The sequence below is a fragment of the Antedon bifida genome, chromosome 8 (assembly GCF_963402885.1).
Source record: "Antedon bifida chromosome 8, ecAntBifi1.1, whole genome shotgun sequence".
Lineage (NCBI taxonomy): Eukaryota > Metazoa > Echinodermata > Crinoidea > Comatulida > Antedonidae > Antedon > Antedon bifida.
In genome coordinates, this window is record NC_136233.1 from 994,453 (window position 1) to 1,017,058 (window position 22,606).

Here is a 22,606-nt window from a genome sequence, read left to right on the forward strand (position 1 = left end):
TTGCACCGCATCTTTAGGCAGTTATATTCAAGTGGACGGAAGTATTAGGAAACTGTATCATGCGGAAGCTTATAGTTTACTAAGAGAAAATAAAAAATGTAAATTTGTAAACTGGGCATGCGCATACAGTAGTATGTATGTAAGACCTGTTCAATAAGCAATGTTTTTGTTTTGGCTCTTTATTATCATTGACAAAGTATGATCAGGTATGCGAGCATGCCGAATTTGTGTGAGGCATCATTTTTATCATTTTTTCTATACTTCCTTCTTTAATTCTGGGACAATGTTCTGCAACCTAAGTCTATGGCGGATCTTTTTTGATAATTTTTTTTTAAATGGTTCTCCAGGGGGTTGTGAGGGAGCCTAAAATACCTCCATGCCTGAATGGACTTTTTTAATAAACACGTACCGACTTTGTGGCTCATTAGGCGTGCCATACTTGTTAGGTGATAATCAGCCCGCGGTTGCAAAATCAATCAAAATTTGTAGAATATTATTGTAACAGATAGGCCTAGAATACGTTAATTTTAAATAATGAATAAAGTTAGCAAGGTTATTATTATCTCATTATTTATTCAATAAATCCGAAAGAGGGTAGGCCCAGCTTAGCTAGCCTACTTACTATCCTATCCTAGGCTAGGCCTAGAGGGCCGACATCAATACATATTGAATTATTGCCTGGCAACGTGACGCCTGTGTAGTGTTTTTGTGTGACACAGCCCACACAGTACTAATATGGGGCCTAGAGATTATCAGATCTGCTAAAACTAACGATTATCTTGTTTGTTTTCTTAACAGTACAATAATAAACAAAACTGGAAACGAGGAATTGGGTGAGTCTAACTTTATTTAAATTTAATTAATATAGTAATACTCTTCATTCATTATTGTTGTTCATCATCATATCATTCAATCAATAATTATAATTAATAATAATATTCAAAATTGTGTATTTGTTTGTATTTTGAATATTTTACCTACAACTGGAAATACAAAAGCCGCCATTCATTGCAGCTACCATACCCATACTAGAAAAAAATATCCCCCTCTAGGCCTAGTTCATGTCGGCCGTTCATGTCTATGTATAATGACAAGTGCGCACTAATTCAGATTTTTGTTTTTTTCAGAGATCGTACAATCAAATTCAAGTGTTCTATGCAGAATGTTATCCTGGATGTTTTACGTGCGAAAGGTTGGATCGAAGCAAAAGAGTAAATACATTATTTATGCACTACAACAGTAAAGCTGCTCTAAAGCTCTGTCTACACTATCAAACTTATCCATATATGGACATGATGATGTCACATCACTACCATATTTGGGCACATCACACTTTTTTTTGTCAAACTAGTTTGATATTGAGCTTCAACATATACTGTAGCAGATTTTTTCTATTACAGTAAATTTCGTATCGGAAATAATAATGCAATAATATGCCTCCCAAGAGCCCAACAAATATTGTAAGCACCCAGATATTTATTTCCTTCAAAATTTGTGAATACTGTGATTATTTTAAACATTATTTTAAACATTATTAATTGTTTTATTTATTTTACAGAGACGAAACCGACTTTGATTTTTTCTGGGCTGATCGCAACTGGATGAAAGAGTATTTTGATCAGTGTTACATGGATGAACATGTTCGTATCAATCACTTTAGGAACCATTATGAGGTCAGAGTTTATTGATTTATCAGTTTAAATTTTACTTTTGAGAAGAAGGGTTGCATTATTCTGAGAACGAATAGGTTCAGTCCTAAAATGTTACCTCTATGCTTGTTGACATTGAATTGTCACATCACTGTCCTATACTAGTTGATACAAACTTATATTACTGTAAAACCAGAAACTTTCGCTACATGAAACTTTCACGAATTGGTTACATCAACAATTTTATAAAAATAAAGTTCAATATATACTGTACTGTAAACAAGATCGCGTCAACCATCGTTTGCGCGACCTTCGTATAAAGACGCTACTATATACAGAGTTCGTACACCTGTGAGCTAGTAAAATTCCAGGACATTTCAAGGATATTCAATGTCAACCTTTTAAAATTTCAAGGACATATATACCTAAATATTAAGTTCAACAGATTAATAAAAAAAATGTTTAAGATTGAAGAATTTCGTAGTTACGATGTTTTTCAGAAATTCAAGTACTGTAGCCACTAAAAAAACATACAGTACTGAAAACATAGGCGTGGAATATCGAGTAAAATGACACGTAACAGTAGTAGTAGTTTCCATAGTCACCGCACTGTCGACGATATTTGGTAATTTGATACTATAGGATGACGTTGACAATTCAAAATCACGTTTAAATGCCGTCATGTATATCGTATGTTTTTTTTAGAAGGTATAAATAAAAGAAATCAAACCATATTCTAATTCACTCTGAACTTTATTCAAAACGATTATCCCTTTGCAAAATAGCCGTATACGAACATATACGATTTACATATGTTTTGTTTATGTTTCGTATAGGACGTCCACTTTGTATACGAAACGTATACGTCAATTCGGAAGTTCCTGTCCGCATAATCAGCATATATGAACTGTATACGACAGCGTATTTGATCATTTATAAATAAGTTCCTCCGTATACGATTTGTATACGACGCGTATACGACCCGAACTGCTGCATCCTGATATATACTAGAACGAACGCGAAAAGGGACTGTCCCACTTTTTGAAAACAGCACATGACGATAGCGTACGTTAGTAGCTAAACTTTGTTACTTGAATTTTACAGTTTTATATAATATTCAGTTTACTATACTTTATTGTTAATTTTGTATATATTTAATAATGTATGAAGGTAATTTGCTAAAAAAAAAAAAAAAATCACGAAATCGTACCTGCATGCAAATCTGTACCGAATAGTTTACGTAATAAATTAATAGCACAACAGGGATTGTGAAACTGTCGATACAGCAATGGAATTCGACTAGAGAGCGAAGCACACATGGTAAAGCCCGGGCGTAAGTCGAGCGTTGTTTAATTTTTGTCAACAAAATCACAGCTGAGCGAGCTAGCAACTGTTGTTGATGAAACATTTTTAATTAATCCGAGTTGCCAAACATAATATTTCCGATTTTTATTGAAATTCTATTTTGTGGATTTTTTTCCTTACACCAGAGAGGTGCGTGTACGTCAAATGACATTGTTTTTCGCATGAACACGCGTGGTAATTTTTTACCAGAGGGGTGCTTGTACGTAAATGGAATTGTTTTTTCAATTTGCGCCGCCGCGGCGACTCGCATCATAACACACGTGGTAATTTCTTACAAGAAGGGTGCGTGGACAACAATCGTTCGGCGGCTCGCAGAGGAACACACATGCTAATTTTCTTAAGTGGTGCAGTGTACGTCAAATGGAATTGTTTGTTTGTCTGATAAGAAAGCCTATTTCATGTATGAGTATTTATCGGCGGCGGAACGGTCGGCACGTACAAACGTTGTTATCTTCCATGTACTTTCATACTTAATACTTTTATTGCTCAGTGTTTTCAAAAAAAGAATTCAGAATTCTTTATTGTATTTTAACAATTTTCAGGACATTCAAGGACAAATTCCAATTTCAAGGACTTTCCAGTACTTGAAAAAGTGATTTATTTTTCCATGACTTTCAAGGAATTTAAGGACGCGTACGAACTCTGTGTATACACAGTAGTAATGTATACAGAGTACCGACAGTCATCATCGTACACTGAATGAACAGCCTTTGTGTTTACCGACATTACGCGATAAGGCAAACAAAACAGCTATCAAAACTGACAGAAAACCCAGAAAAACAAATCCTTTTTCATCACTCGCATCACTTCCCATCTGCTGCCACCTGAGCATCTGTCAATCTACCGAAACGGTATACTGAGAGAGATACATTTATCGTACCAAAATGGACTTCAGAATTTGCCTGAACCAAGCCAGACAAAATAATTTTCAGAAGCTTAAAGGGTTAAATGTATTCGACTAATCATACACATCGCTTGATTTCACTGATAGAAAGTTATTGCTAATTAATAGGGTGGATGTGATTTATTCAATTGCACGAATACAAAACATGACTGACTGACATTTTTGAGAGATTTTATCATTGCTAAAATAAAAAATGCATAATTATTAACTTTATTAGCAATATTGAGTTATTTGGCTTTTTTTGGCCCTAAGACCAATGATGCACATCTTCAACAGTATACAAAGTTCATTTCACATAACAAAAGAAAAAATAACCAACTTTCTTGTTTAAAAAAATATTTTATTAATGTAGCGGGTGTTCACTCTCCTTAGCAAGCGTTTTGCGCAATGCTAGCACCGCGAACTACAAATAATATATTTACTCGGACCTGGTCTCTCAAACTTCCGAATGAATAAAAAACGACACTAAGGAATCGTGGGGATTCGGTTCACGGTTAACCACTCAGCCGGTATGAGCTACGTCACCCAGCAGGAAAGCAATACACTAAACACAACAACTAAAATTGAAGAACTTTAATTTATTATGTTAAATAATAATTAAAAGAATACGGTACAATTATGCAAAAAAAAGATAATATTTAATTAAAACCTATACCTAGTCTAACCTAACACTACTCACGTGAGATAATTTGGGGGATGTGCACAAAGTGTTCAATCAGGGTAAATGTAGTCCAACAAACGGCGAAACAAAACAATCAAAAACGATAACAGGAACAGTCCAATCCAAAATGAGTTGATAGAAAGTTTGAAAGTAGTCTTCTTCTTATTTGTTCAGAGTCTTCTTCTTATTTGTTCAATGTCTTCTTCTTATTTGTTCAATGTCTTCTTCTTATTTGTTCAATAAGACAGGATCAAATTCTTAAATAATAGCTGGTTCTCGGTTTTATGGCCAAATACGGTAATTGAAAACGAACAAAGTCTACAACACACTGTTTCGTTTGGATAAATTCCTAAACGATACTTCTTTGTGTTCAGTTCTGAGTGTTCCTCAGATCTCTGTATAACTTGTTGATTCTTGAATCTTTTTCTCTGTAATCCTTTTTCTTTTTTCTGTCTTTCTATTTTATAAGGGGGCTAGACTCCACCCATATATTTCGATTGATTGGTCTTGATTGGTGTCACTTCACCTTCACCTCAGTTAAAGCTAGGGCAGACTGGACCACTGGACAGCAACACTTGTTTATAGTAACTCCATTAGAAATCCCATTAGAGCAATTATAAATTCCACAATATACCAACTCAGGCCCTGTTTCTGCTGCCAAGAAAATACCGTATTTTATACGGTATTTTTTGAATACCGTATTTATACCGTATTTTTTTGGCAGCAGAAACTGCGCTCATAAAAAAAATACCGTATTTTGTATACCGTATTTTCCCCACAAAATTTGTGGATAAAATACTGTATTTACAAATTTATACCGTATTTTTTGTACCCTTTTCTGCTGCCAATAAAAAATACCGTATATTTTTTGACCTGCGACATGAGGTCAACATCGTGTTTTTATTTTCTGTCGCTGTGAGCTGTTTTACACACGTGTATAGACATATTCGGCGAAAATGTGGAGCGAAGACGTCACAGTATTTACTATATAAATCGGTGTGGGGAAAAGGGGTGTGGGGAAGGAGGGGAAGTTAAATGTCCGGCCAACTAAAAGGTAATAAAAGGGACAACCACATTTATAAAGACATTTCTAAACAAATAAAGCAGGAGTACGGAATAGACTTGTCTCCAAAGCAAGTAAACTCAAAGCTGAAGAGCCTGCAAAAGCAGTACAACATTGCAAAAGACAATAACTCGGGGAGGGAACGAATTACTTGTCCCCATTACGATGTTTTCTGTGCTCTCACAACATCTGTATTACAGGGCTAGCCTGTTGAAAGTGAGGCGTAAAACTTCCTTTATTGCGACTTTTAATTATCGACCAAATAAATGAATGGCAATTTGGGTAAAAAGGATGAAATTTAACACGACCACCCAAGAAGTATTGTTAGCAGAAACGGGGTACTGACAAATACGGTATAAAAAATACCGTATTTTATACCGTATTTTTATACCGTATTTTGAGCAGTTGCAGCAGAAACAGGCCCTTAGTGAATAGTTAATAGATTTATGTTCTCTCCAGATGTTATAAACCAAGGAATTGGGAGTCCTAACTATAAACTAATAATTAATTAAAGAAAACTTAACATTGAAGTCATTAAAAATAAAATGTAAAATTAATTAAAAGAAATATAAAAGTAAATTTAAAAATAAAAAATGCACACTATTACATCCTCCCCTACTTTAAAGAATGTCGTCCCGACATTATACATCAATTGACTTTAAACCATAATCAACTAAAATAAACTTAAACTATTAATATTTAAAAGTGCAAAACTTTGCAAAATACATTGTCTAAGAGATGCGTTTCTTTCGGATTCGTTTGAAACATCATCTAAAAGTTTAACCATAAAATCTGCATTTAAATTCGGTTTAGGAATAGACATAGAGTACGAAAATCTAACAGGAGGTTTAGTAATGCGTCTAGGACGTGGAATTGGGGTAGGCAAATCATCATCAATGTCAGGTGTAACAGATCCAGGAGATGGAATAGGAATGTTAGGTTTAGGCTGTGGTGTTCGTGGGACTGGGATAGGTCGGGCAACACGTCGACGGGGTGAAGGGATAGGTGGTACTGAACTGGGAACAGGGGGACAAGTTGCTTGAGTATGGTGACGGCCTGTACCAGTAGTACCTGGTAGATTAGAAACATCTGTTTGGGTTGTGCTCTGTTGAGGCTGAGAGTTGTTGTTGTGTCCGTCATCAAAGGGAAGGGCAGGGATTGGCAACAAATGATTTCTGTGCAATGTACGTTCAGGACCTCTAATGTTTTCAGGCTTCACAACATATACCGGAACATCGGGACTAATACGTTTAATTACTTTATACGAAGTTTGACCCCACCTATCAGAAAGTTTGTGTGCACCTTTAAAACCTAATTTCCTAACTAACACTCTGTCATTTACTTGAAGTGCAGAGCCACGTACCTTTTTATCATACATTTCTTTATTTGCGCTAGATGATTTGTTCGCTTGTGCAGAAGCTCGCTGATACGCGCTTTCTAATCGCTTCTTCATGTCGTTTACATATTTTGTACCTATAGTAGCCGGAGTCTCTTGCCTATCTAAACCTAAAATTATATCAATAGGAAGTCGAGGATGACGTCCAAACATAAGAAAATGAGGGGAGTATCCAGTAGAATTGTTCGTCGTTGAATTGTAGGCGTGAACTAAGGGGGCTACATGAGATTTCCAGTCAGCTTTGCCATCATCAGTGAGAGTTCCTAACATATCCAATAAAGTATGATTGAACCGCTCACATTGAGGATTACCTTGAGGATGATATGGGGTGGTCTGGGACCTAGTTATGCCACACAATTTACATAATTCAGCTATCACCTCAGACTCAAAATTTCTACCTTGGTCTGAATGTAATCGGGCTGGAAAACCATAATGAACAAAGAAATTATCAAATAAAATGCGAGCAGTAGTTCGAGCTGTCTGATTTCTAGTTGGTATCGCCTGAGCATACCTAGTAAAATTATCGGTTATCACTAGAATACTATTATAACCACCTTTAGACTCTTCCAGTGACAAATAATCCATGGAAACTAACTCCATAGCTTCACTGGTCTTAATACTAACTAAAGGAGCCTTTGACACTAACGGTAGGGTTTTTCTCCGAATACACCGGCCACATGTCTTAATATGAAGATCAACATCTCTTTCTAATTTTGGCCAGTAGAACCTATCTCTAATTAAATCTAGGGTGCGATCTCTGCCAAAATGACCAAAGTCGTTATGTAGACTTTTGAGAACTGTGGACTTAAATTGTGCAGGTAAAACTAATTGAAAACAATCCTGGCCATTCTTATTTTTGCGAAGTCGATAAAGTACGCCGTTACGTACGCTAAGCCGGTCCCATTCTTTAATAATTATCAGTACTAACTTATCCTCAGCTAAGCGTTCACGGAAAGTGGGATGGCGTTGTCTATCTAGAAATTACAGGGTCACCTTTCTGTTTAGTCTCCCAATCAGAAGGTTTCATAGAAGACAATGTGTGAGGGTTATTCTGAACAACAACATAACCGGTATCTTCGGAATATCTAGGTAACGAGTCAACAAGGGGGAAAAATTCGACATTATTGAAATCAAGATGAGTTTGGTGATAAGAGCATAAGGCTTTTATGGCATCATGGTCAAGGTTCCCATCAGTCTGTGGTTCTAATCTAGACAACAGATCTTGCTTTCTTTGGTCATTACTATCTGAGATTTCTGAAGTAAATGGGCGCCTAGATAAACCATCAGCATCCACATTATGCTTTCCAGCACGGTAGCTGATAGAAAAAGGGTAACATGATAAAGCAGCTAACCACCTATGAGATGTAGCATCTAATTTAGCTGTAGTAGCTACGTAAGTTAAGGGATTATTTTTTTTAAACATAAAAGTGCCTACCATACAGATAATCATGAAACTTCTGTGTCACAGCCCACTTCAAAGCTAAAAATTCTAATTTATGGGCTGGGTAGTTACGTTCACTAGCAGAGAGACCTCTGCTAGCATATGCAATAACGCGCACACGACAATTTTGCTCTTGATATAGCGCAGCGCCAAGTCCGTCAAAACTAGCGTCCGTGTGCAGTACAAATGGTTTGGAAAAGTCAGCATAAGCCAAAATTGGCGGAGATGAAAGAGTTTGAATTAAAGTGTCAAATGACCTCTGGCATTCGTGATTCCAATTAAAAAGGGGGGTTGGTGTCTTACGTGTTGACTTACGTTTAGAACTTGTCGATCCTCCAGTTAAAGCGTGAAGGGGTCGAGCTATCTTTGAATAATCTTTGACAAAACGGCGATAGTACCCCGCAAAGCCAAGAAATGATCTCACTTCTTTTATATTGGTAGGAACAGGCCATGTAGTCAGGGAAGAAATTTTGTCTGGGTCGGTTTCAATACCATGTTCAGATATCACATGACCTAAGTACTTAACACGCTTCTGAAACAAGTTGCATTTGGACGGTTTTAATTTAAGGCCATATTCATGTAACTTTTCAAAAACAGCATTCAACCTAACTAAGTGTTCCTCAACGGTCTTAGAAAATACAATTACATCATCTAAATAAATTAAACAAGATTGAAAATTTAGTTCACCAAGGCAACGTTCCATCAAGCGCTGGAAAGTTGCAGGTGCGTTGGTTAATCCAAAAGGCATTCGATTACACTCATAGAAGCCAAGAGGGGTGGTAAAAGCGGTTTTTGCTTTGTCATTGTCATCCATTTCAATTTGCCAGTAGCCCGATTTCAAATCTAAGGAGGAGAACCAAACTGCTCCATGGAGTGCATCGAGTGTGTCATCTATCCTTGGTAGAGAGTAACTATCTTTAATTGTCATGTTATTTAGTTTACGGTAATCAATACAAAATCGTAGACTACCATCCTTTTTACGAACTAGAACTATCGGTGATGCATATGGACTATGTGATTCCCTTATTGCACCACAATCTAACATTTCCTTCAAATGTTCCCTAACCTTTTGTAGTTGAGACGGAGGAATACGCCTATAGGGTTGCCGGAATGGAGTAGGGTTAGTATATAAGGAGTAGGGTTACTATATAACCAGAAAAAGGTATGGCGGAACCTGCCGCACCTTCTATTCTAATCAAATTACTAATAGGAAAAATAGGTAAATCACTAAGGTTTTCTCTCCAAAATGTGTCGGAAATCGTGGTAACCTGAGAACCAGTATCAATAAGACATTGGCATTTAATACCATTTATCCAGGCTACACTTTCGTTAGATTTACCCACTAACTTATTAAGAATAGACTTAGGCCTTAGGTTTTTTTTTATGCCCGTGTATATAGGTCTGATGTATTATATTTGTGTATATTTTTTATCGTTCTTGGTTTTAATGTTAATTTTATGCATAGGCCTATGTGTATATATTGTATGGGTACGTGTATGTATATATATGTTTGATATATATAGTATATGTATTTCTATATATATACGTGTGAATGTGTTGATATTATATTATATACAAATATGAATGAAAAAAATCAAGACTCAGGTTAATAATTCAACATATTTATTAACACTACAAACTGTTTCATGAGAGAGATAAAATACCTCCTCAATCTTCAAGTGTTAGGCTCTGAGTAAAGTAATTAGAAGTACAATGATCAGTAAGAGACTGTTTATAGTTAATATATGCAAGCAACAAAACAATAGTTGTATATTCAACCGTTCTATTTATCAATAGGTGTCTTTAATTAGTAACCTTTATATCTCAATAAGAATTTTCTTCTGTGTCTGCATGTGCTAAATAATTCGTTTCTTTGATTAAGAGAGCAAATATCAGGCTTATATATAATGAAATATTTCTCTTGCAGACATAGTTTGCAGCGTTTACTTATATTGGAATAAGGCTTACATTTGGCTAATACTCGCCATTTAATATTATATTTAATGTTGTCATCTTTAGTTTCCAAACATGTTAGCTAAGCGCTGTACTATTTTTATACTTTTCATTACAGAATGAGCTTGTATGCCCATTGTATCTACACTTAAATGTATTTTCTGTCAGTCCAACATATGTTTCAATTTTGTTAGTGCCATTTCTTGTGACAGTGGCCTGGTATACTACACCACTTGTTAAGCATTTCCCTAAAGGGCAAATCAAATACAAATATATAAACTGAAAGATACACATTACAATTATGATAAATAAGTTAACAAACGTTTCCTAACTAAACAACAATATATATGGTACACAAAAATGTAAAGTAAAAGGGAAAATGCAGATTTTACAAAAACTATTACAACAAAATTCTTTTTATAAAATAATAATTATAAAGTTTACGAATAAAATTGTTTAAAACAATGAATAATCCCGTGAACAAATGAAAAACAGTGGTAATGCTTTGATAAAATGTACAGAAACTATTCATTCGTAAATGAATGATAATAAACTATAGCAATTAAATTAAAACAATAACAAAATTTTAAAAAAAATGTGTGATGCTTTGCTGCTGGTGGAATTGAATCCTGACTCCAAAGTGTCTAAAAAAAATTTGAAATTTTTTTGTATGCCAGGCCCCACATTGGGCGCCAAAAAGATGTAGCGGGTGTTCACTCTCCTTAGCAAGCGTTTTGCGCAATGCTAGCACCGCGAACGACAAATAATATATTTACTCGGACCTGGTCTCTCGAACTTCCGAATGAATAAAAAACGACACTAAGGAATCGTGGGGATTCGGTTCACGGTTAACCACTCAGCCGGTATGAGCTACGTCACCCAGCAGGAAAGCAATACACTAAACACAACAACTAAAATTGAAGAACTTTAATTTATTATGTTAAATAATAATTAAAAGAATACGGTACAATTATGCAAAAAAAAGATAATATTTAATTAAAACCTATATACCTAGTCTAACCTAACACTACTCACGTGAGATAATTTGGGGGATGTGCACAAAGTGTTCAATCAGGGTAAATGTAGTCCAACAAACGGCGAAACAAAACAATCAAAAACGATAACAGGAACAGTCCAATCCAAAATGAGTTGATAGAAAGTTTGAAAGTAGTCTTCTTCTTATTTGTTCAGAGTCTTCTTCTTATTTGTTCAATGTCTTCTTCTTAGTTGTTCAATGTCTTCTTCTTATTTGTTCAATAAGACAGGATCAAATTCTTAAATAATAGCTGGTTCTCGGTTTTATGGCCAAATACGGTAATTGAAAACGAACAAAGTCTACAACACACTGTTTCGTTTGGATAAATTCCTAAACGATACTTCTTTGTGTTCAGTTCTGAGTGTTCCTCAGATCTCTGTATAACTTGTTGATTCTTGAATCTTTTTCTCTGTAATCCTTTTTCTTTTTTCTGTCTTTCTATTTTATAAGGGGGCTAGACTCCACCCATATATTTCGATTGATTGGTCTTGATTGGTGTCACTTCACCTTCACCTCAGTTAAAGCTAGGGCAGACTGGACCACTGGACAGCAACACTTGTTTATAGTAACTCCATTAGAAATCCCATTAGAGCAATTATAAATTCCACAATATACCAACTTAGTGAATAGTTAATAGATTTATGTTCTCTCCAGATGTTATAAACCAAGGAATTGGGAGTCCTAACTATAAACTAATAATTAATTAAAGAAAACTTAACATTGAAGTCATTAAAAATAAAATGTAAAATTAATTAAAAGAAATATAAAAGTAAATTTAAAAATAAAAAATGCACACTATTACATTAAGTTTTCACGTATACACAACTTGTTGTCTTCCCTGAATTCAAACATATCTTTATAATCATAGTCTAGTAAATAGAACAATCTTGAATGACATCTGTAATGTATGCTTTCTGCTAGAGAACAATACATACATACATACTAATCCTAACCTCTAAGCGCTGTACATAAATTAATATGAAAAAAGGGAAATCCAACCATGCCAAAAAAAAACAAAAACCCAAACCGCAGTAAGGGGATACGCCTTCGTCACTAACCAGGGATCGGTCTAATTGAACCCCGGTCAGTACCAGTTGTGTCTCGGTCATCCCGGACTCCGGCGCCTCCTGCCCTACAAAAATAGATCTAAAACAATCTAGGTGGCATGGTAAAGGAGAAAAAAGGAGATTAAAATGCTTTAAGAAACAAAAAAGTCTGATGCAAAGAAGATCAGAATAGAAACAGTAAAAGACACTAATTATAACTTGAACATTTTAATGTACTACAGGTTGAGTCATGAGGTCTATCTTCAAGTTCTATTCATTATGAAGCTACACTTTTAAAATAGTGGCATACTTCTTGAAATTCCAGAGTAATTAAAATAAAAAGTGATGTTACTAAACACATATATTGCAAGAAGAAAACTTAGTCAGAGCCTTTAGAAGCTAACCTTATGTGACCAAAAAATGTGTTGGCATATCACTACCACATAAGGGGTAAAACCGACATGAAGACGAATTTAGAAACAAAAAACAATCCTTATGGTTTGGGTGTTTATTGTATAAAATTTATCATTTCAGCTGACTAGAAAAAACCTGATGGTGAAAAATCTGAAACGTTACAGAAAACAGCTTGACAGAGAAGTAGGGAAGTTAGAGGCGGCAAAATGTGACTTCTTTCCTACGACCTTTGAACTTCCAGTAAGTCTGCTTGATTTGTTTCATTAGCATTGTGATAGCTTCTAACTTAAGTAATTCCTGCCAGTCGCTTTGTCTGCCTCATGCTAGTGGCTACAGCTCTGACCATGATGTCGAATATTTCCCTCTTTTTGTAATATAAAAAAAATGTTTGATTTTGGAAATATAAAATAATAATAATAGTTCATTCTTATATAGCGCATAAGCAAGCTCTCAATGCGCTGAACATTATTACCCCAGTCATTTTTTTTGGATCAAACACGTATGGAAACATACTCCCATAAATGCAGCTAGTAATCAGCGCAAAGTTGTGTCATGATCTAACCGGGGGATCATTGTTTATAAATTGGGGTTTTGTTTTTTTTTAATCAATATTTTTCTTTTTTTCTTTTCTTTTATTCAATTTTATTAATATTATTAATAATATCAATATTTGTGAATTCTTTTTTGCGATAAAAACTTTTATAAATTTGAAGAAGAAGAAGTTTTCTTGGATCAATTTTAAATTCTGTTTCAATCATTTTACATAAATCAAAATCAAGCATAAATTTTATATTTTCTGCTATATTCTCTTTTTTAACCTTAACCACTACTGTTTCATTATTTTCATGAGATTTCTGATGACCGTTTCTTAAGGTATTAACCACATCTGTGTTGGACCCTAAGGTTTTTTCTCGAAAGTCAATGTCAAAGTACCCGTATGTCCACTTTCCTTGACCATCATGAAAAGTGTTACTGTTTGGTATCAGTAAGTACCTTTTAGTGTAAAAGAAATATGAAAATCAGTTAGATTAAATATTTGATTTCATCTAAATGGTCTTATACAATAAAATATAAAAATAATAAATTAAATTTGGATGCTGTACCTTTCCATCACCTGGCGGACAGTCACTGACTGTAATCCTTTTCCTAATTGTCTTAACATTTTTGAAAAAAATGTTATACCTGAGAAAAAAATGAGAATACAATGTAGTGTAGTTTTCAGGTGTGTTCTGGGTTTTAGGAGTCAATGGTTTTTTTTAAAATTTGTGGTTAGTTAGTGCAGAGCTAGGGCCACGCTCCCCAATTTTGACAGCTAAAATAACTTTTTAATATCTATTTATTATTAAAATTATATGTTAGCACTTTAATTTAATAAATATACGTTTAATTACCAATAACTACATAACTTTTTCATATTATATAGAGGATGGAGGACAAAGTTAGTCCCAGAAGCAAAAAGTGAGAAACTAATATCAGTATAATCCATTTCCATCCTCATCTAGATGGATAGCAAATTTGTTCAATGATCAATTTTCTAGTAATTTCAGTAATAATGATGATGATGGTAATGATGACTTGCTCTGCAACTATGATATTATCCCTCAGCATTATATGGAACTTGAGAAATTTAATGTGATGGAGGTTTATCAGGCATTAAACTATTTAATTGTTTCAAAATCTCCAGGACCTGATAATTTACTTCCCATATTTCTAAAGGTTTGTAGGGCAGAACTAGCACGATTGTTGTGCGACTTTTTTAATTTATCTTTAGAAAAAGGCATTTTACCAAAACAGTGGAAAACTGCTAATGTTGTACCTGTTTTCAAAAAGCATGGAAAACCTAAAGGTGATTTTAAGAGTTACAGACCTGTGTCTTTAACACCAATTGTTTGTAAAATTATGGAGAAACTTGTGTGTACCCGAATCAATAATTTCTTAGAGGCTAATAGTATATTATCAGATAATCAGTTTGGTTTTAGACATGCTTATAGTACTGAATTGTTGCTCACTAAGGCGTTTCATTCATGGGCTCAAAGTTTAGATGCAAAAAATTGTAAGCAAGTGGATGTAATTTTCTTAGATTTTTCATCTGCTTTTGATAAAGTACCCCATAAGCGTCTGATTAAGAAACTTAACAATATTGGCTTAAACAAAGGTTTAAATAAATGGATTCAGGATTTTCTTTTAAATAGAAAACAAAGAGTTATCTATAGAGGTGAAATATCGCATTGGAAAAATGTAATATCAGGGGTACCCCAGGGGTCGGTTCTTGGCCCTCTTTTGTTTCTATTGTATGTGAGTGATCTTGAATATGGTATAGAATCTTCAATTTTTCAATTTGCAGATGACAATACCATTTCAAGACCTATTCATGAATTAGAAGACTGTATAAAGTTACAGAGTGATTTAAATAAGATTTATGAATGGTCAGTTTTAAATAAACTACCATTAAATGCATCAAAATGTGCAGCAATGAGTTTATCCAGGTGTAAAGATCCCATCATATTTGCTTACGATATCAATTCCGTTTCAACGGAAAGAGTCCATGAATTTAAACTACTTGGTGTATATATCAACAGTAAATTAACATGCCACTCTCATGTAGATTATGTTTGTAGTAAGGCAAGCAAACTTCTTGGTTTTGTTTCAAGATGTAGTAAAGCAATGTCTTGGATGGCAATGCTAAATCTTTACAAAGCACTAATACTACCTGTTGTGACTTACTGTTGTTGTATGTGGGCACCTACTGAAATATCTCATATGTATAGACTTGAAAGGGTTCAGAGAAAGGCCACTAGAATAATTATGTACAGAAAAGAAGGAAATTGGGACACTTCATATTTATATAGGTTAAAGACCCTAAATATTTTAAGTATTGAAGATATATTTAAAGTGTATAGACTCACATTAGGTTTTAAAATAATGCATGGCCTCTGTCCCTCATCCTTTAATGAGTTTGTGAGATCAAGTGAGAGGTGTGAAGGGCGGTTAATACATTGGAAGGCAAAGACCAATACATTTTTAAATTCATCGTTTGTTATTTTCCCTAGATTATGGGAGCAACTTCCCAATGAAATTAAACAATGTGCTACAATTTCAGACTTTAAATCCCAACTCACCAAACATTTGATCTCAAAATATTAAGTTGAAATTGTTTATACTGTTTATTCAATGCAGCTTATTTTTAATTGGTGTATCTCATTATAACTTTGTTTTGTTTTGTTTTATTTTGACTTAATTTGTGCTACTTAGTTTTGTTATTTTTGTATTTTATAAGTAATGATGGAGTAAGAGCAGTTTTCTGTTTGGGCTCATGCCTATTACTTGCTCCTGGCAAGATGAATTGTACTTTATGAACTTTTGCCGAATAAATATTATTATTATTATTATCTAAGCATATCTTTGTATTACAATCTATTACGCAATGCTGCATTTGCTTCATGGTTAGGTTTAGGCCTGCCGATATACAATATACTAACAGTATAATACAACAACAACATAACTTGTTTACCTTGTATAGTATTGGTTCTAACTTACCATTAAAGTAACAATAAATTGTGTTCAATTGACAAGTTTCAAAGGCGACGGTTTTGGTTTGAACGATAAAGATCCAAAGGCAACTGTTCAATGTGTTTGACGATCGATAAAGACTGATTCAATGGCGACACACATGAGGAATGAAACATGTGAACGTGACGAAATGCTAATATTAATAGTCGTCATCTGATTGGCGCACTGTTGTTGGAAGACTATTCTATTTTAAATTAGAATAGTCTTCCGGTGACTTCTATTGTACATGCTACATAGATCGTAATATAATTGTTATTACTATTGAAACTCATTTAAATGATAATTTGTTTATGAATACTGGAGTTCACAAAAATGTGTGATAAGTTTTTTCTTCTTTTATCAAACTTTTTATTGTTATGCAACAATAGGTACATACTAAACAATGTAAACAAGTCACGTCATACCCTCTGGAGAAATTGGTCGTAAAAGACAAAATATATCCACACTTGTGTTGTGTGTATAACTTGTTTTGTTTAATCTCATTCGGCTAAATGTTTAATTCTAAGCATTTATGTTTATTTTCAGTCAGAATATCACATGTTTGTCGATGAGTTTAAGAAATTACCGGGTTCAATATGGATAATGAAACCAATCGCAAAATCACAAGGAAAGGGAATATTTTTATTCAGAAAACTCAAAGATATAACAGACTGGAAAAAGGTAAGACAACGTCATAATATGACCTGTTTTTTGCAACTTGAGGTCATCAACATTTATCTAAAACCAGCTACCAATGAATTTCCTATGATGCCATGTGAGGCATGATTTTGCATGGCATGTTGATATAAGCCTCAAATCTGTCATCCATGTATACTTTGGAGAAGATTAAACCATAAAATTGTGTACAGTAATTAATATTTCTTTTCTTTAATACTATTTTACTAATTTGTCGACACTACATAAATAGCTGTAAAATGAGAAAAATTAAGCCTAATATTGCACGATTCGTGAATGAGATTAAGTTACACGTTAAACAAGAAGAATTTATTTTGAAAACTAAAGGGGAGCATCATACTTATTTAAACAAATGGAGTCCTTTCTTGGAAAAACATGAACTTATTGACTGGTAACTTTGCATTAAAAAAAAAAAAAAAGACTTGGGATTGTTTTTTATATAATGTTTTTTAATCTTGAATTAGTTATAGACATTTATCGTCTGTTTATTTAGTAAGTAATAACTATTTATTTGAATAAGAAAGTTTTATGTTTAATTAAATTATTTTTTAATTGAACAAATTATTTATAGACTTTGTTTTTAAGAGAAAAGAAAAAGTAGATTTATATTTATTACATTATGAAATTATTTATATTTTGTTCTTAATAGAAATGTATATTGTATATTATTAATAAGAAAGTGTTGTTATTTTAAGCTATTTTTTAAATTGAAAAAAAAAAAAAAAAAAAAAAAAAAATTAATATTTCTTAAAGGTAAAATATTAAACATCATTAATGCTTCTTAGAGTGATGTTTATCGTACAAGAGATGATAAAGTCGACGACAAAGAACCGCCAGAGACGTACATCGTCTCTCGCTATATTGAACGGCCATATCTGATTGGAGGGAGGAAGTTTGACATACGGATCTATGTTTTAGTGACGTCGGTAAGCGTATTCTGTTTAAATGACCTGTGTAAACAGAGTCTTTAAAATCTGATATTCCGACATGCACCTCAGATGTTGTACAGCTTTTCATGCTAAAGCTCTGTCTACACTATCAAACTAGTGCGATTTTTTTTTGTCACCTAAAGTTTGATAGTGTAGACAGAACCTTTGTTTATTGATGTTAACCCAGTGTGTTATGTACTTTATTTACAGTATGTACCTTTGAAGGCATGGCTCTACAGAAGTGGGTTTGCCAGGTTTTCTAATACAAGATTCTCATTAGAATCCATTGATGACACCTGTATCCTTTAAAAGGTTCTTCCTAGAACGCAGAATTAATTTGTTACTAGGTAGGCACGTAGTCTGGTAGAGTGTCATGTTTGTAGACCACTGCAGGCTGGGACGTCCTATCGAAAGCGTTTGAGTTTGCTGTTGGAGTCCCCCAGGTCTAGCATGTGATGTATGTGTTGTTTATATTGTAAAATACATAATAAATTGAATTGTAGATAACACATATACAGTACAGTGATTTATCCTTATCTTGAATGTTTGTAGATGTTCATTTGACAAATGTTGCAGTTCAGAAGACAGCGCCCGATTATGACCCTGAGAAGGGTTGCAAGTGGTCAATGCAACAACTTAGACAGTATTTAACAGCTAGATATGGAATAGAGGCGGTGAGAACTGCAACCTTGTTCTGTAAACTTGTTCTGCAACTCATACGATTATTCAACTTATATGCAATTATTGTTTCAGGTTGAGAAAATGTTTCTGCTGATGAACGATATATTTATACTTTCGTTGCAAAGTGTGAAGAAGGTTATGATAAACGACAAACACTGCTTTGAGATGTACGGGTATGATGTACTATTAGATGTTGATCTTAAACCGTAAGTCAAATTAAAACAAGGGACCATACAATTAGCTCACGCAGGCTAGGTTGAAATATGGCTAAAATGAAATTATGAACTACGAACGCTCCCCTGTTTAAAAAATTCGCCCCTAACAGAATATTATAGTATACAGTAAAAAACAGTATATATATACACTATATGTCTTTTAGTAAATGCATTATAAAAGCAAATTCTGACTCTAGACTTTCCAGTTGGCTGTACTCCTTTCAAATATATGACATACTGTACAAAGTTAATTTTAATACATCTGAAGTGTCCATTCAAAGGATAAGGCATAAGAGTTTACTTCTTGAAAAATTAACGAGATGGCTCTAACATTTTTAGATGGCTGATTGAAATTAATGCATCACCATCATTAACGGCAAGTAACCAACAAGATTATGAACTTAAGTACGGCCTGTTAGAAGATGTAATATGCATTGTGGATCAGGAAAATAAGTAGGTATTCAATTTATTTTACTTTTATTTAATGTTGATTTTTCACAATACACACGTTTAAATACAAATGAATATAATTTGAACATTTAAAGCTGATTTTCCATGAAAGCGTCAGCTTATATGCATGCGTATTCATGTTTCCGTCTTCGGAAATCCCTCTCTACGCATGCATATAAGCTGATGCTTTCGATTTGCGCAAACAAATTCACCTAGTGGAAAATAGGCTTATTATCAATGTTGTTACCAACCCTATGGTTGCCAGATATTCGCTGTTACCGACCTTATGTCCAGAAGTCTCTCTCAATTATATATTAGATTAACAGGCAAGGAAAAGCGTATTGGTGGTTTTGATCTGATGTGGAATGATGGTCCGGTGTTTGCAGATGATGGAGGAGCAGATTGTATTGACCCACCCACGTACTCTACAAACACATTCTTAGGTAATGCTCTTATTTCAATTGTTTGTCGTTAAAATTATTTCGGACAAATTTCGCTTCTTGAGTATACATCACATCTGTAAATTGTGAGTACTTTTTATGCACTAAAGTTTTCAATGCAAAGGGATCCATGCAGGTAGAGATCAACCCACACATTATTTCTTGTGGAAATCCCAAGATAGTATTTTTTTTTTATCAAAATGTTATACGATTTCTTGTAGGTTGTCACAATGACAGAAAAACCCAACTAAAACAGTTGAAGAAACAGCTAGCAGTCACAAAGAAGAATTGAAGAGCTTCACCGAAATTATTATCCTCTCCATGTCACAGCAAATTGACAGCCGAGTCACATCAATAACAACGTTGCTCCTGTGACGTACTTCTACACATATGCCGACACAAATACTGGACTCGCCACAAACATTTCAATTTTGTTTAATCACACAAACACTACTTTGAATAGAATGTAAATATTTTTATGTTGCATTTAATATAAATACTTTTGTTGATAGATATTTTAATAAAAAGACATTGTTTGAATTTTGTTTGTTTATATCCCAAGTATCTGTCTTGACTCTCCAACATGCCGTCATTGTTTTTTTCGATCACATACCTATCAACTGTAAACTGTTTTCAAATCTTCTTTACTAAGTGACTGTAAATCAAATCCTTTTGCTTCGTTTTCCCCTAAAAATAAAGCAAAAGAGATAGTATAAAATCAGTCACACAGTGGCTCATTGGCTATGGGGTGCCTAGAGGAAAAAATAGGCATTAAAATATGTCGAAAAAGGCTGGAAAAGCCTGCTTCCTCCAGAGTTGGAGGGCCACTTACTTTAGGGTCCCTAAATGTAGTCACCTAGTTGTGTAACAGCTATGAGTGCTCACTCGCTAAACCTAGGGGCCTGGAGCTTATGAGGGCCCCTGAGCAGTGCCCAGAGGAAAAAACAGGCATTAAAAAATGTTGAAAAAGGCTAAAAAAAGCCCTTGCAGTACTAAAATCAAAAGGTTGTAACAAAGCTGTTTTAATACCTTCCATATCTCTCAGCCTGGAAACCTTTGGTTTCATCCCATTTCGAAGTTCATCGATCCCTGCATCAAGTTGTTTTTGATCTGAATAAAAGCAAATGGTGATAAAAAAATGTGTCATTTATCCAGGATATCAAAGAAATGTTGTAGAAATTTGGCTTCAAGATAGTCTGGCAAGCTTTTGATTGTGTATGGCAGATGAACATATCTTTTACATTGCGATGCCCAAAATTGAGGGGTGATGGTTTTCTTCTTCTACACTTGCTTATAATACGATAATCATACTGTGGAGATAATAAACTCAATGCTTTGAAATTGCAATGTCCAAAACTCAGGCTGGCTGGGGCAAAGTATCCCTTAGATCTGCCTATGGTCTCAAAGCGATATTGTGGAGATAATAAACGTAATGCTTACCCTCAATAAGTACTTGTTGTGTCGCTGCTACAGGCATTTTAAGAAACATATTACCAAAGCAAACCCATACATTCTTCTCTAAACAAAACAAGATAAAAAGAGTGTAAATATATTTCTTTAGCAATTACTGACAAATTGTAGATGGTGTTTTGCATTCCAGGACCTCTTCTAGATATGTTGTTGCGCTCCTTCTAGACCTACCAACACAAGTTGGAGAACATTTAGGAAAATTTAGAATAAATGTATTTATAAAATACATAACTTCAAATTTGACTTGTCTAAAGCTCTGTCTACACTATCAAACTAGTGGCAAAAAAAGTGTGGTGTGCCCAAATATGGTAGTGATATGACATCAGCATGTCCATATATGGGTACATCACTTTTTGTTGTCACATAAATTTTGATAGTGTAGACAGAGCTTGAAAGTGAAGTCATAATAATAATTTGCTACATTTCACTCATCTCTATTACCTTTCTTGGTTTTGCTGTTTTCAATTTTTATATTAGTTAATGCTCTAATGGCTTCCCTGTTCTTGTTACGTTTCTTGTCCAGCTCAACAACCTTCAAAGAAGTGAACACTAGATCATATTCAGTGGCGTAACAGCTATGAGCGCTCACTAGTTAAACCCAGGGGAATCAGATCCCCCTGCATTAAGACCCAGAAAAAAAACCAGCATTGAAGAAGAGCCCCTTAGGTGCACTAAACCAGGAGAATGTTTACCCTCAATCATTGCCCATTGGGAATAGAACCAGCAATGATCCAGTGGCAGTTTCGGGGGATCATTTCTTATGCAAGATGCTTAATTTTAATACCCTTATTGTTTCGTCCTTCAGTTGGGATGTTAAGGTGGTCGACCTGAATTAAATTCCCTCAATAATGTATTCCCCACTGGAGGATTTACGCCGTTGATTGCCTGATTACTTAATACCCCTGTCCATCATTAGCTTGGCTGTATGAACTGATGAATACCAGAGTATTATGATAATGCTGTACTACAATAATTTGTCCATTATTTGTTACATCATGCACCATCAATCTTTAGGAATAAGATCTAACTCTAGTCTAAGTAAGACTACTCAGTCAGTGTACACAAGTACCTGGTGCTTATCGCTCAGTATATCTTCAGCCAATTCCTCCAACTCACTAAAATGTCTAATTACTGTCTGTGTATCGAATGCCATTTTTTGTTATAAAAATACCCCTTAATTTAATATGTTACCCCTCAAAATAAAACACAGACCACCTCTCATCATGGCGTGTGATCTATTAAAACCAC

At 34.3% G+C, this 22,606-nt stretch overlaps 2 protein-coding genes across 3 annotated transcripts; one reads left to right on the forward strand and one right to left on the reverse strand.

Annotated features, from left to right (window-relative positions):
- The first annotated feature begins 435 nt into the window (after positions 1-435).
- LOC144849488 (putative tubulin polyglutamylase TTLL9) lies at positions 436-20,432 on the forward strand. 2 transcript variants are annotated; one of them, XM_078706410.1, is made up of 13 exons: positions 436-552; positions 799-833; positions 1,128-1,211; positions 1,559-1,673; positions 13,049-13,168; positions 17,024-17,158; positions 17,959-18,099; positions 18,313-18,400; positions 18,655-18,776; positions 18,856-18,989; positions 19,338-19,451; positions 19,767-19,891; positions 20,110-20,432. In XM_078706410.1, the coding sequence occupies exons 1-13, from the start codon at positions 535-537 to the stop codon at positions 20,178-20,180; spliced, it is 1,302 nt and encodes a 433-aa protein (XP_078562536.1). In that variant the 5' UTR covers positions 436-534; the 3' UTR covers positions 20,181-20,432. The 2 variants fall into 2 exon arrangements, with proteins under 2 accessions (XP_078562536.1, XP_078562537.1); XM_078706411.1 differs by lacking the exon at positions 20,110-20,432 and having other exon boundaries at positions 19,338-19,455; positions 19,767-19,845.
- Positions 20,308-22,596, reverse strand: LOC144849499 (p53 and DNA damage-regulated protein 1-like). The gene is made up of 5 exons (XM_078706427.1): positions 22,428-22,596; positions 21,800-21,890; positions 21,329-21,406; positions 20,918-20,998; positions 20,308-20,575 (listed from the first exon to the last, which is right to left on the reverse strand). The coding sequence occupies exons 1-5, from the start codon at positions 22,509-22,511 to the stop codon at positions 20,505-20,507; spliced, it is 405 nt and encodes a 134-aa protein (XP_078562553.1). The 5' UTR covers positions 22,512-22,596; the 3' UTR covers positions 20,308-20,504.
- Positions 22,597-22,606: the final 10 nt, after the last annotated feature.